Raw genomic sequence first — 15,346 nt, 5'->3', positions numbered from 1 at the left:
CAACCAAAATGACCTGCTCCTCGTCCCCCCTGATCTTGCGCAAGGTCTGCGCAAGAAGGCTCACTGGGGGAAACGCATACTTGCGGAGGCCCCACGGCCAGCTGTGCGCCAGTGCATCCGTGCCGAGCATGCCCTCGGTCAGGGAATAAAACAGGTCGCAGTGGGACGAGTCGTGGGAGGCAAACAGATCTACCTGTGCATCCCCGAACTGATCCCAAATCAGCTGAACCGACTGGGGATGGAGTCTCCATTCTCCAGGGAGAGGCCGAAGCCGAGACAGCTCGTTGGCCGCACGGTTCAGGTCTCCCGGGATATAAATGGCTTGAAGCGACCTCAGATACTTCTGACTCCATATGAGGAGGTGGCGGGCGAGTTGCGACATACGGCGGGAGCGCAGACCACCTTGTCAGTTGATGTACTCTACTGTCGCGGTATTGTCTGATCGGACTAGTACGTGCTGGCCCCTGAGCACCTGAGACGTACAGCCAGCAACTCGAGGCAATTGACATGCCAAAGGCGCTGGGGTCCTGTCCAGGAGCTCGCGGCAGCATGTCCATTGCACATGGCGCCCCAACCCGTGGTGGTGGCATCTGTCGATACAACAACATGCCTGGAAACTCATTCTAAGGGCACTCCGGCCCGAAGAAAACTGAGGTTCGTCCACGGGGTGAAGGTCTGACGGCAGGTCGGAGTCACTGGGACTCGGAGCGTGCCGTGTTGCCATGCCCACCTCGGGACTCGATCGCAAAGCCAAAGCTGAAGGGGTCTCATATGAAGCAATCCGAGCGGCGTTACTGCGGCTGCGGATGCCATATGCCCCAGGAGCCTCTGAAATAGTTTCAGTGGAACCGCACTCTTGCCCTCGAACTGACGAAGGCAAGTCAGCAGTGACTGCGCGCGCGCGCTCGCTCGTAAGCTGCACGCACATGGCGACCAAGTCGATTTCCATACCGAGAAAAGAGATCCTCTGCACGGGGCAGAGTTTGCTCTTCTCCCAATTGACCCGAAGGCCCAGACGAGCTAGGTGCCGGAGCACTAAGTCCTTGTGTTTGCAAACCTGGTCTCGAGAGTGAGCTAGGATCAGCCAGTCGTCGAGATAGTTCAGGATGTGAACCCCGTGTTCCCGTAGAGGAACAAGGGCTGCCTCGACGACCTTCGTGAAGACGCGAGGAGACAGGGCTAGCCCGAAAGGGAGAACCGCGTACTGGTATACCTGCCCCTCGAAAGCGGTCTGTGTCGAGGAAGAATGAAGACATGGAAGTAGGCGTCCTTCAGGTCGATCGCTGCAAACCAATCCTGCGGCCGCACGCATTCGAAAATGCGTTTGGCCGTGAGCATCTTGAACGGCATCCTGTGAAGGGAGCGGTTCAAGACGCGCAGGTCCAGGATCGGTCGTAACCCACCGGATTTCTTTGGTACAATAAAGTAGGGGCTGTAAAACCCGGACTTCATTTCGGCTGCAGGGACAGTCTCGATTGCACCCTTCGCCAGTAGGGTGGCGACCTCCGCTGTCATGACAGGGGCATTGCCACCGACCATAGTGAAGCGGACTCCCCTGAAGCAGGGAGGAGCCTGCCGCGTAGCCGAGCCTGATGGTCCTCGCGACCCAGCAGGACAGTCTGGGAAGCTCCAACCAGGCTCCCAAGAACTGTACCAGTGGGGTCATGCGGACCACAGACGTACCCTCAGTGGTGCAACGACGCGGCCCGGGTGAAGGCTGCTGCTGGGGCCGTGCGGGAGGGGCGGAAGCCGTGGCAGGGCGCCCTCTGCGGTGAGCGGACTGAGGCACCTGTGCCGACGGCTGGGTGGAGGCAGCAGCAGGCCGTCGGGGCAGGACATGTTTTAAAGCCTCAGTCTGCTTCTGAGCAGTCGAGAACTGCTGGGCAAAGTCCTCGACTGCACCGCCGAAGAGGACAGCCTGGGATATGGGGGTGTCGAGGAACCCGGGTTCGCTCGGCCTCCCGCATATCAGCCAGGTTAACCCCCTGAGGTCGGCGGTATCGCCGGCGATACCAGCTCGCTTTGTTTTTATCAGTGTAAAAGAAACTCATAAATACTCTGTTGACTTTGATTTTCCATAGGAGTTTCATACATCAATCGATTCTGTTAAATGTGTATTATTTTTGTGTATACTCACAATAAAAACAAAGTGTTGTGCTTTTTGCCAAATAAAGAAAAATAAACACGAAGCGAGTTCTGCCTTCTCTCTGTCAGTTGTAGTCCATTCTGAAACGCGTCCGAAAATGAACAATAACTCAGCGAATACTCAGTCAAACAGACATACAGACACACAGGCATGAAGCTTGAATTCTCTTCTTTTAAATGAAGTAATTTATATAAAAAACAAATATTCTCATCTTGTGAAATCTGTATTAAAAGAGAGCGATTCCAGTCGAGCTCATTACAGCTGATTCAAATGTAATGTGACACGCCCACGGAGAGCGCGCGCTATTCAAACGCAAATGGCTGAGGCAATCCACGCAAACCTGTGAACGCCCCCATATCAGCTCGAGAAAACACAAGTTTATTCAGATCATTACTTGTTTACACCGTCTCGCAGCGCTGTGAGGAATAATAATAATGGAAAATGTCCCTCAGAAGTGCAGGTATTTCGAGGAGCAAGGATCAGACTGAGCTGAGGAATACAGTAGTATTTTTTTTTCCCCTTCTCACGTGAATCGGGTTTCTGTTTATGAATGAATGAACGGCAGAGATGCGCGCTGTTTACCACAGCTCGCAAAAGACAGTTTAAATTTAAATCGCGTGTGTGAATGAATGATGATGTTTTAGCAAACTGTATTGCTATACTGAGATGAGTAAAAATCGACTGAAATATGTTGAAATAAAATGTAGGCTATTTGTATAAGCAACGTATTAAACTGCAAATTAACATTTATATGCCCTAATATTTCATAAAGACAACGTTACTGTCAGGCGAAATATGAAAGACAACATTTTGTTGAGTAGATTTGGGTACAGTTTTTACTGTAGAATATACTGTAAGATTACACTTGAATTGTTGTTGTAATTGTAACCTTTTTAATAAAAAAATATATTTACAAGGTAGATGTAAACAAACTATTAAAAGGTAAATATAATTTTTTTCTTTAAATAATTTGTATTGTGTTTTATTAGTAACAAATTTGGGGAGAGGATAAATATTCCAAAACTGAAAATACAGTATGAGAATTAACTGCACAATTACTAGACATGTTTACCTTGGATATTATACAATTTGCAAGCACAATGTGTGAAAAAATAAAAATAAAAAAATGTATGTATGTAAAATATTTGTGTATAAATATATACAAGTCAAGTCATCTTCATTTATATAGCGCTTTTAACAATGTAGATTGTTTCAAAGCAGCTTTACAGAGATAAGCGTATAATTTAAGGTAACAGAGATTGTTTTGGCTTTATAGCAGAGTTAAGTTATTTCCATCTAAAGTTAGTTTTAATTGATTTGCTTCTGTCGCAATGATCATTTGTTATTAAATTAGGGGCCGCTAAGACGACACCATTCTCTCTACACAGACTTTAAACGCGAACCTGTGAGAAACGCTGATGGCGTTCACATGCGCATTTAGAATGGGTTCTATAGTTATGTGCGTTTGAATATATGCAGGTTTGGAATTCCCTACAAGCCAAGCCTAAACAAAATACTTGTCTTTTCTTATAAATTTTGATAAGGAATTATATTTTATTTGTTGCTTTGGGGTAGGACCGCAAGACGAATTTTCCCGACAACGCCTTATCTGTATAGTGGTAGAGGGATCCTCCATAGGGAGAGACTAGTTGGCACTTCAGCACTGCGTTGAATCTTTGATGAGGTTTATTTTCTTGCAAGAAAAGGCCAGCAGTCGTACAGTCACACAGTGTGGCTGCAGAGTGTGACAGTGAAGGGAGGGCATCCTTTCTCCTTTATAGTGTTGACTCCCAGAATGTTATCTTTCTAGGCAAATGATGGTATTTCAACCATATGTGGAACATTCTTAGACGTATCCATCATATTGTATCCTTGAGTGGAGGCCCCCCTGTTACGTCCCAACACTCTTTACCATTCCAATACAATTCGAATTCCATATTAGAATATGGTTTGTGTGTGCTCTTTTACTGTCATATGTTGGTCACACACATCTTATTGTAAGTAAATATAAAATAAAAATAAAAATTAGAGGAGAGAGTAAAAAAAAAAGAGTAAAAAAATATATATTTTTGTGTGTGTGTGTTTTCTGTGTATGAATAAAAATGTGCCAATGTATCCACTGGTTGTGTCTTTTGTGTTCATCATGTGAAAAGGTTTGTGATGGGGGGAACCACAAGCAACATAACTTACCAGATTTGTGTTTATAGTTTTGAGAATACGAGGCATAGTTTCAAGAAATGTGTTTAAGCAATCGAGAAAAACTGTAAATAGAGGGGGGGGGGGGAATTATGATAATTTATGATAAACGTAGACTTTCAAAAACATTGGTGTTGGAGGACACAAGTTAATAATAGCAAATGCATAATAGCAAATGGCCCTTGTGGCCCTACAGATATGTGACCTCTATCCGCTATAAATGAAAATGAATATGTGCTTTAATCAGAGTGGGTGAAAGGTGCTTCTTTGGCCCTTTGGGATCTTCTTTGACCACTTCCCTATTTGCACTGCCTGTGTAGCAAGATCACATTCTCACAAAAATAATATGTCAGTGATGAAAGAGGAACAATGAGAACAAATCAAGTGGAATTTGTACTTACAGATAGGAGGTAAGCTGTGCATGTAAACAACTCTGTATACATGCATGTTTCTGAAATAAATAGATTCAACAAGACAAAAATGTTAGCTCATGCAAGTAGAACAGTAGTAGTAGTAGTAGTAGTAGTAGTAGTAGTAGTAAATGCTTTTTGTGCATCCAAAATATAATTTCTTATATATTTTTATACATAATACATATTTTCTTAAATTATTTAACATTTTTAAATGACTTTTTCCATTTTGTTATATATATATATATATATATATATATATATATATATATATATATATATATATATATATATATATATATACATACATACATATATATATAGTCTATTTAAAATGTTTGATCATTTTAAGAATTTAGATTATAGTAGTAAACCATCAAAATCATCAATGAGAACAGAATATGTTACACATTGTTAGATTGGATGGATCTCCACATCAGAAATATCAGATATATTTATTGAATTTATTAAATAAACTTTGTTGCATATGTGTTTCATTGCTCAGACTTCGTCTGGATGTTTCAATACTCAGACCTCGTTTGCATGCACAAATCTAACAAGCTTTACCACAGCAAAAACAATGGAAAATTACTGCTTGTTTACTGCACAATCATAAGATTATAAGACAATCATAAGATTAAACAACAAAAACATTGCAAGAGCAAGTAAAAACATAAAGTTACATAAATCAAATAATAATACTAATAATGAATAAATTATTAAATGATGAATCAAATGACAACATAAATGACTAAAGATTATAAATGATTATAAAATTAAAACAAAGAAAACAAAGAAAATAAAACAACACAGATGGTCGCTCTCTTAAAAGACATACACAGGTTGTTATCCTTAGATCCTTCAACATTTAGGTTCAGGATTGTCATCATGACATTTGAAAAATGCAGATAAATAAAAGTAGGGATCATGTAAAAACCCTTGTGAAATACCAGAAGGGCATGTCTTAGTTGCCTGTTGGACAGAAAATGTTCTGAGACAAGAGCCAGAGGGATGATGAGAAAGTCAAGGGAAATAAACTAAAAACGGAATAGTTCTAGGCTTCATTATGTCTTCTTGTCAAATGGGCATTTGTTCACTGTACATTATAGATCAGGGTGTATCTCCAGTTGGCTGCCATCCTGGTGTCCCACCTCACTCTCCCATCTTATAAAATCAGAAGACAGAATCCTGAAACGTAAGTATATATGTGTAAGCGTGTAACTCCTAAAAAGATTCTGATCTCCATACAAACTATTCAACATATTGTATTTTCAGCCATCAAACTGAAGTTTACTCAAGGACATGTTCCAATTTCGTATGGCAACTACATTTGGACTCTGGGCTTTAATGAAACAGAGAGCTCATCTGACCTGTCAGCCTCTGGGGTGCAACACCTTCAAGTTCCTTTAGTGCTACTACATGGTTTTGGGGGTGGAGTGGGTCTCTGGGTGAAAAACCTGTCTACCCTTGCAGGGGAAGGAAGGCCTGTGTACGCACTGGACATGCTGGGTTTTGGACGCAGCAGTCGACCAACCTTTGGCAGGGATGCCAAGGATGCAGAGGACCAGTTTGTAGAATCCTTGGAGGACTGGAGAAAGGCAGAAGGTTTGGAACATATGATTCTCCTGGGCCATGATCTTGGAGGTTATGTGTCTACTGCCTATGCCCTGAAATATCCTAATAGGTAAATGTGTGTGTGGTTTTTAAGTAAGGGATAATCCACGGCTATCTGTTTTATCTATTTTAATGCACAATGTGTTGGGCAGTTGCCTCCATGGAGTGCATTCAAATTGTTAAATTCACAGTGAGCTTTGGATTATCCTGTTTATACCATGGTCATTTGCTAGCATTGACAAGTTAATACTGTCAATGATGTTTGCAGCTCTAAATTTGACTGGAAGGGTTAACATGTTGGTTAAGTTTGTCAGTTACCACTTGTTTACTATACAGTTACTCAATGTCTGCTATAAAGAATATTGTCTAAATTAATTTACACAGATTGAAGCACTTGGTGTTGGTGGAGCCATGGGGTTTTGCAGCAAGACCAAATGTTCAGGAGCGTTGGGTTCCCATTTGGATTAAAGCCTTTGGGACAGCAATGAATCCATTCAACCCTCTTGGTCCGCTTAGGCTGGCAGGCCCACTGGGTATGAAACTGTTGTTATTGTTTACTAATTGTTTTACTATTGTTTGATTAAAACTATTAAAAATAGTTTTCAATCTGAAATGTAGCTGAAATAAAATAAAATATAAATATTAAATGAAAAACATAAACTAAAAAAACAGAAATGTTGCCTTGGCAAATAAATGAAATAAAAAAGTACAAGTTGAAGCAGGTACATCAAAAGGCCAATTTTAAATGTTAATTTATGAAAAGCTAAATAAATAAAACAGATTTTAAACTGGGCAAAATTGTTTGTCAGCTGTTTACTGTCATGATTCCTGTCCTGTGTTTCCCTTGTCTTGTGTGCACTTTTGTTATTTCCTGTTCTGTGCCATGTTTTGTAGTCTTTCTTGTTTATTAGTCTCCCCAGGTGTTTCTTATTAATCACGCCCCCTTGTTACTTAGTTAAGCTTGTTTGTCTCTGTGTATTTATAGCCCTTGTGTTTCACTTGTTACCTTGTCAGTTGTTGTACATGTAGGGGTGCTTCTAGTTCGGTCCTTCTCATGGTTTTGTTTATGTCATGATTCCTGTCCTGTGTTTCCCTTGTCTTGTGTGCACTTTTTTTTATTTCCTGTTCTGTGCCATGTTTTGTAGTCCTTTGTAGTCTTTCTTGTTTATTAGTCTCCCCATGTGTTTCTCTGTCACGAAACTGCTCCGAGACTCGAAGGTGATGATCCAATTGCAGCTTTATTAGAAGGCGTAATCCAGAATCGTAATCAACACAAGCAGAGGGTCAAACACAGGAAGGCAGTCCAAACAAACAAACAAACAAACAAACAAACAAACAAAACAGGCAGGGGTCAGAGGCAAAAGAGTAATCCAGGGAACAGGCAAGACATCCAAAAACCAAGAGACACGAAACCAGGGAAAAACACTCAGAAATGCAGTGCAACAACATACAAAACTTTGCAGTGAGTGATGGGGTGAACCAGGCTTATATGGGGTGAACTAAACAAGAAGATGAGATACAGGTGAATGTGATAATGAGTGCTGATGAGTCCAGGCAGAGAATGATGGGAGATGTAATCTGTGAGTGAACATGAAAGTCTGGTGTGGAGTGCCCTCTGGTGGCTCTCATGGGCACTCCAGCTGGTGACCGTTACATTTACATAGCAGTTAATACTTTTGTAAAATCACTAGTTAGTAGTTAGTTAATCAATCAATCAGTTGTTAAAGGAGACAAAAAAAAATAATTAATACAACAAACACTTTTGGTTTTCTGTCTGATTTGCCTACAAGTAGGCCTAGGTATTGTTCAAAAATGTTCAGTACTGACACTGATACCGATACAATAATAATAATAATAATAATAATAATAATAAGTTTAATTTATATAGCGCCTTTCCCAAGCTCAAGGACGCTTCACAATGACAATAAGACAGTAAATTACAAGCACTTTACAAATAAACGGACAAAGGACCATGACTTTTGATACCGGTTCCTGAACGATAACAATTTTATGAACAGCTAATGTTATAGCAGGGGCTGTTACATTAATGTGAAGAGGGAAAAAAACAAGAAAGCTAAACTGTTAATGCAGCTCACCTTGAGGATAAGCACACTTTCCAAGATGCCTAGTTTAATGTGAGTTAATTCCATTTTTCCCGTTAAAATTCTTCTGGATTCCGTCTGGATTCATAAAAATGTTCTGGTTGGTTAAATAAAATGTTATTAATCAAAAATCATGTGTGATTCATTTAAATCATGAAACTTGTTCAATTTAATAGAGCCCGACCGATATGGATGGGGGCCGATGCCGATATTAGGTATTAAAAAAGCCGATATCGATATAACGGCCAGTATTATTTATGTGTATATTATAATACAGTAGCAATATTATTTATGTGTATATTATAGTTCAGTATCAGTCAAAAGTTTGGACACACTTTCCCATTTGTGTGTGCAAACTTTTGACTGGTACTGTATATAGAATACAGTATACATAAACAGAATATATATAAACACATTTTTTGCAATGATCACTAGTTTGCATTGCATGTTATTCTATACTATATTCTAAATACTGTTGCATAATCTTCACTAATGACTTTGTCTTTTTATTTAGTCACGTTATATAAAAAAATACTTTTATCAATAAATTTATCAAAAGTGACACTGGCAAAACCTTGTTATCTTCTATTATTAGTCTTAACTCCACTAGTCTCTACCAGTGGAGGAAGTGCTCAGAGATCTTTTTACTAAAGTAAAAGTAATAATACCATAATGAAAACATGTTTAATTACATGTACAGTAGGCTACTTTTACTTAAATACTATTTTAAATAAGTAAGTAGTCAGCAAAATGTACTAAACGTGAAACTGCTCATTATGCAAAATGGCCCTAAAGTGTTATAATTATATAAATTATTGGAATGTTGCTTGATGTTGTAACGTAGCGTTATAAGCATAATGGGCTTTAACACTGTCTACACCGGACTTATGGGATTATTTTTGTGCCTTTAAAATTGAACGAACTTTTCAAGAAATGAATGAAAATATAAATTGAAACTTAAAAAAAATGTATTTAAAACAGGAAAAAAATAAATCGCAGGCAAAATTTTTACTTTGTTTTTAATACACTGCATGTTTTACTAATTGTTTTCTCTTTTTTCTTTCACTGATCTGTACTTACAAATATGCTTCTGAAGTTTTCGTTTACGCTCCCTGAGTTTTTGTTTGCCAATCAGGCACATAACTCTCGTGGGGGCATTGCTAATAGCGGTGTGTTCTCATTGGCTAATGGGTTTTTGATTGACAGATGCTTGACCTGGAAGTGAAGTCGTCAGTGTTGTGTTTACATGTGAGCGGCTTCCCATTTAATTTTAGTGATATAAAGTTAGTTTTGTTTTTTAATTGTATCTGTATTTATCTTCTACTACTACAATGTCAGCATAAGCTTTCAGGAGCAGTATTTGTCTGCGCTAGAGAGAATGAATGTCTAGAGGTATAATTGTCGTAGGCTACATTAAAATATTGTATAATAATGAATAATATCCAATTTTTGCAGAGAATATTTGTTTGTTCCTGATAATGTTAAATGTTATTTTTTTTAATGCATTTTAGGCTTTTATTAGATTGTGATGTAACAATTTAAAGAGAACACTAGTGTCATATACAAGTGTGGGATATGTTCAGCCATCAAGAAAGTCTCACGCTAACCTGATAATCAAAGTTAGCAACCCTGGCCATCACGCTACCCATTGTTAGCATATGCACCATCACAATTAATGATCACTTAATTCTGAAGAATTCAAACAATATGAGAATTGCAACTAGACATGTGCCGGTATTTGGTAATGCGATAAATCGCGGTAATGAATATGCACGATATTGTTATCGTGGGCACTTCAAAATACCGTGAAAAATAATAGATCAGAATTTATATTTATAGAACGCGCATTAGCTTATTTTCCATCAACCGCTTAAACAAACACTGCGTATATGCTGCGCGAAACACGTGCGCACTCTGATGTAAACAATCCCCACATGAAGCACTGTGTGCATGCGGCGCAGTGCGCACTAGAGTCTAATGTAAACAATCCTCACAAGGAGAAGAAGCATGGCGGAAGAAGGAACGCTGCTGTCGATTTATCCCCCTTCTAAAAGCAGGGCTGCCAACTCTACGCATTCAGTGTGAAGCCGCTTGTCCACCAGCGTCCGATCAATTTTTGTTCCGACGCGACGCCTATGACGTTTTCGCTGCTTGGGGGCGGGGTTTGTGGGCTGGACGTTGTACGTTTAAATATGAAACCACACTGTAAAAAATAATTCTGTGGCTTAGTAAATATTACAGAAATTTTTTACTTTATTAACTTAATAAAATCTCTGTATATCGTTTACTTGATTTTTTGAGTTAAACATACCAAAATAATTGAGTAAAAATCCAACAGTTAATTTTATCTCAAATTTACAGATATATTTAAGTTTTTTTCAATAAAATAATTAAGTATTTGACTAACCAATTATTTCTTTATAATATACTTAATATATATGTGAAATTTCTATCAAAATATTTGAGAATGTTTAATTAAACTGATCTGTTTCAAGAAACAAAAAAATTACTTAATTCAAATCAATATTATTAATATATTTAACACGCTCTTAAAATTGAGTAAGTTTACTCAATTAAAACAATGCCCCCCCCCTCCCCCACCCTCTGACGTGACGAAAACTCGACGGTTGGAGTGAGCGTGGCTGTTTGAACTCTCCAGTCTCCAGAACAACAGCTCTCTTCTCAGCGTCGCAGATTTGGTGCATTTTCACTGTGAAATTCAGGTTGGTGTATGTTTTATTTTATCTATAAAATCATTACTGTGCTTTAAATCATATTTAATGCAAAACAACATACAGAGGCGTAATTCGACACCTAAACGAGACGAGAGCCGCGTTTGTCTTTTTGCATGATTGAAACGCTTTGCATAAACACATGACTTTCATAATGATAATGAATATAATTATTATCATTTGGATGATAAAATGTCCTCAGAACTATCACTTTTTGTTTATTGGCAGGTTATGTCAGTCGCTCGCAGTATCTTTCGGCTGTGCCTCAGCCTCAGTGACTGTGAGTGAAACGCAGGACGGCGGTATGAAGTTCAAAGTTCACCCGCAGAGCGCGAGTCTGTCTCCGGCACGAGGACCAGCGCAGATTCGGTGGATATTGGATAACAGAGTGGTTGATTACACTTGAATTAGGCTACCTGAATGTTTAAATATTTCATTTTTACTTGTTAAATAAGTTTAAATGCAGGCAATATTGTATACATGAAAAAACAGTCTAAAATGTGCTGTATTGCTGTACTCATTGAAAATAAAGGCCAATGTAATGTATAATGGTGGTTGTCTGGAGTACTATTTTACAAAGGTTTAGAGAAAATAAAAAAGTTAATATTACTCATTAATAAAAACAGTTAATATTACTCATAAATATTGTTTTTTTAATGTTTAAATGTTAAATTATTTCTACTCAATTTTATTTGTTAATGTACCAGATGCAGTTACTCAGATTTACTTAATTTTTTTACTTGCATTTACTCAATTCATACAGTATATTTCATTGATTTCACAGCTTTAAAATTTACTCAATTTTTTTGAGTGTAAAAATGTTTCACCAATAAAATTGAGTAAATAATAGTTAAACTTTTTACAGTGCATAGCAACACCCCATACACAAATTCTCGCCGCCGAGTTTCCATTGGCTGCTGCCCCGCATTTTGACGCTCTCATTTGCATAAAGTATCCACCGAGATACTTTTTTGCAGCGCCGCTGTTGACCAAATCGATGCGACGCGACCCATCATGCTTTGCGGGGCGTTTTTGCTGCCTGACGTAGTTCCATAGGAAATGAATGGGCTTTGGCGTCTTGTTAGAAAATGAGACGTTGGTGGACAAGCGGCTTGAGACTCACGCAATCGACACTTTTCAGACGCTCTCGCGCCACACATAACATCCATTTTCTCACACAGAGAAAAACTGCGGAGCAAAGACACTGATCCCGACAGACTAGACAGAGCAGGTTAGTTTTGATATGAAAATAATTCTCAGCTCTCATGTTCTGTCCATTTTATTATGAAATTCAGACAATAAATACCGTTTTGGCGCTTGTAAATGTGACGTGAACCGCAAACCGATCAAGCAAACCGATCATCTGTTACTTTTTATTTAAAGATACAGTACAATTTACCGAAAGGTATTTATGCCTCATACATTAATATCGATCAATCAGGGTTTTTCAGCCACGGAAAGAGGTCAATAAAACTGAAGGACAACAATTATGTCACAGAACCTTACATTTACCTCAGGAAAGCCATTTAATGACCAACACGTTAGTTGACTAGAAAAAATAGCTATAGATATAGAGGAGTATTTAGCTAAATATGTGCACTATATTACATTTGTATTATATTTTTACTTGTGTCATAATTGTTATTATAATGAAAACCAAATTATATTTAATTTAATTTGTTATTTTTAACCTTTAATAATACCAGCTGACAGAGCTCTCTGTATGTTTACAGCATTATGTGAGATATATTTTTTCTTGAGAAAAATTAACATGTAGGCTATCTACTGTAGCCTACCTAATATTTATCCAAAGAGTCAATATTGAATCAAGATTGAAATCAAATCCCAAGAATTGAATTGAAATCGTGAAAACTGTGTAAAATTCTGTTTAGTTACCAAATGTTTTGACAATTGTGATGCAAGTTGTTTTTTTTCTACATCCCCCCCACAATCCATCCGTTTCTCTTGAGCAATTAAAATATCGTGATAATACCGTATACCGTGATAAAAGCTCAATCACATAATCGCAGCATGAAAATTTGATACCGGCACATGCCTAATTGCAACCAGATGGTGGCTTGCTGTCAGATGGTACAGACCTTCAAGGATATTTCATTATATTCTTTATTTTCGCTATACTTAATTATGAAAGTGAAAGTCTTGGATTTTGTAACAGTCCGACCTCAGTATTCTCATAATACACATATAGTACTAAAAATGCACAAGTACATAATATACAAAATTTGTGTAAAATTAATTTATATTTTAAATTATGCAATGATCATTTGAACAGTTCTTGTTACAGTAAATGTAAAAAAGCAGTGACTGGGTACATTGTAATGAAGTATACACAAGTCTAAATAGATACTCCAAACAAAAAATTAAAATTCTCTCATTCTTTACTTACCTTCATGCCATCCCAGATGTACTATATGACTTTCTTTCTTCACATTAACACAAACAAAGATTTTTCAGAAAATATTCCATCTCTGTGAATCCATATACAGGTAGATTGTAGCCCATGTGCGTATGACAGTTGGTCAGAAGTGATGGTTAAAACAGTTTCAATTATTAATATTTTTATAATCTATTGTTTTACTTCAGAAGACATTGATTCATCCACTGGGGTTGTATTAATAACCCATTACAGTCACTGTGTGGGGTTTTAAAAGTGTCTACTTTTAAATACCCATTCATTTGCATTATATAAACTCACCGGATGGATTCTCTTCATTCGTGTTTATCTGAAAAAAGAAAGTCATATGCATCTGGGATGGCATGAGGGTGGGTAAAAGATGAGAGAATTATTATTTTTGGGTGGACTATACCCTTAAGACTTAGGCTTATAAGAATAAAGTGCAACCTCTTGTGTACTTGTGAACTGTGTTTGTTTTAATCTAGAGCTCCAAAGAAATTAAAATAGTTGCATTATATCTGGTGTTGTTGTGGTTTAATTATTTTCAGGGGAATGACTTCAAAGATATTTGACATCAGAAAAAATTAGACTTTATTAACAAACAAAGCCGAGTGTCCCTCTGCAGAAAAGACCCTCCAGAAAAATTGCCCAGCAAACGTATATACCCTCTCCTTGTCCCAAACATGGTAATACATTCTATAGGTATTTTGAGAAATAGTTTTGTACCATGTGACATTACTGAAATAGAATTTTCTGCTGTAACAACACCTTGTGCACTCAGGTTCCAAAGTCAGCCAAAGTCACCCACAGACAAGGAAATAATAGTGTACAAAAACCAGTTAAATTACTTATTTTCTAAATAATAAAATCTTCAACATTCCCTCCTCTGGGGCTTATTTAAGCCCCACATTCGCTATCCTTTTCCAGAGTGTAGTTTCAAAATCCAGTCCCCTCAGTTATACTACCTTAGTGACTAAATTAAGTCACTCATTCTTAGTTCCAATGACTGAAATTATGCCACCACACTCCGGTGGAGCAATCGAGCCAAACATCTTTCTCCATACATTTTTCTCTCTTTCAGTTGTTTTTTCTTTTTCAATGGAGAAAGTAAAAGACTCGAATCCTCCCTAATCAAAAATCAAACATTGTTACAAGTGTGTGGATGAAATTGGTTCAGCATTGTCTTATTGTCACAGTTATGTAGAACATGTCAAACACAAAAATCCCTTATACAGTTAAGAGTTCTCTTGCGGTGTAGATATCCTCTTCGACCCAGACACTCAGGATCTGGCTTATTCATTTTCTTCTTCATCCTTATCCGAGGTACTTCAATCAACGTCCAATGATTGTAAATCTTAATTTGGTTTATAAGCTCAAATATATGATTTGTTGCCCTCTCAAATTAGTTTTCATTATCTTCTTAATATGGGAAGTACACAACTGAATAATAACCCTCTTTTAATATTGCAACTCCAAAAAACATTTCTAATTTTTTTAAATCAAGTTTTCCTTAACTTTTTTTTTTTCAATTGTAAAGTCATTCTACTTTTTTCATGTAATTGTTTTCATTATAATAAAGGCAAATCATTACAAAAATCTCTGCTAATTATAGTAGAATAATTGATTTATTTTGCATGTTTATTTCGCATAATCCTTATGAATTTTTATTTAATATAGAAGTGGGTAAACATAACTTTCTCTCTTATTTATTCGCTTTTTATTTTTAAAGA

The 15,346-nt window shown here is 37.7% G+C and overlaps 1 protein-coding gene across 1 annotated transcript in view; it reads left to right on the top strand.

Annotated features, from left to right (window-relative positions):
- Window positions 1–1,925: 1,925 nt before the first annotated feature.
- Window positions 1,926–15,346, top strand: part of abhd5b (abhydrolase domain containing 5, lysophosphatidic acid acyltransferase b) — a gene marked incomplete at both ends in the record, with an annotated part of 43,890 nt that continues 30,469 nt past the window's right edge. Inside the window, 4 exons of the mRNA XM_081376534.1 lie at window positions 1,926–1,990; window positions 5,862–5,947; window positions 6,028–6,436; window positions 6,751–6,899. Of these exons, the coding sequence (XP_081232660.1) occupies window positions 1,926–1,990; window positions 5,862–5,947; window positions 6,028–6,436; window positions 6,751–6,899 (709 nt within the window). The remainder of the gene's footprint in view (window positions 1,991–5,861; window positions 5,948–6,027; window positions 6,437–6,750; window positions 6,900–15,346) is intronic.

Source organism: Scardinius erythrophthalmus (genome assembly GCF_964197995.2).
Source record: "Scardinius erythrophthalmus genome assembly, chromosome: 10".
Lineage (NCBI taxonomy): Eukaryota > Metazoa > Chordata > Actinopteri > Cypriniformes > Leuciscidae > Scardinius > Scardinius erythrophthalmus.
The sequence above is the reverse complement of the archived record's forward strand: the minus strand, read 5'-3'. Positions and strand labels throughout refer to the sequence as shown.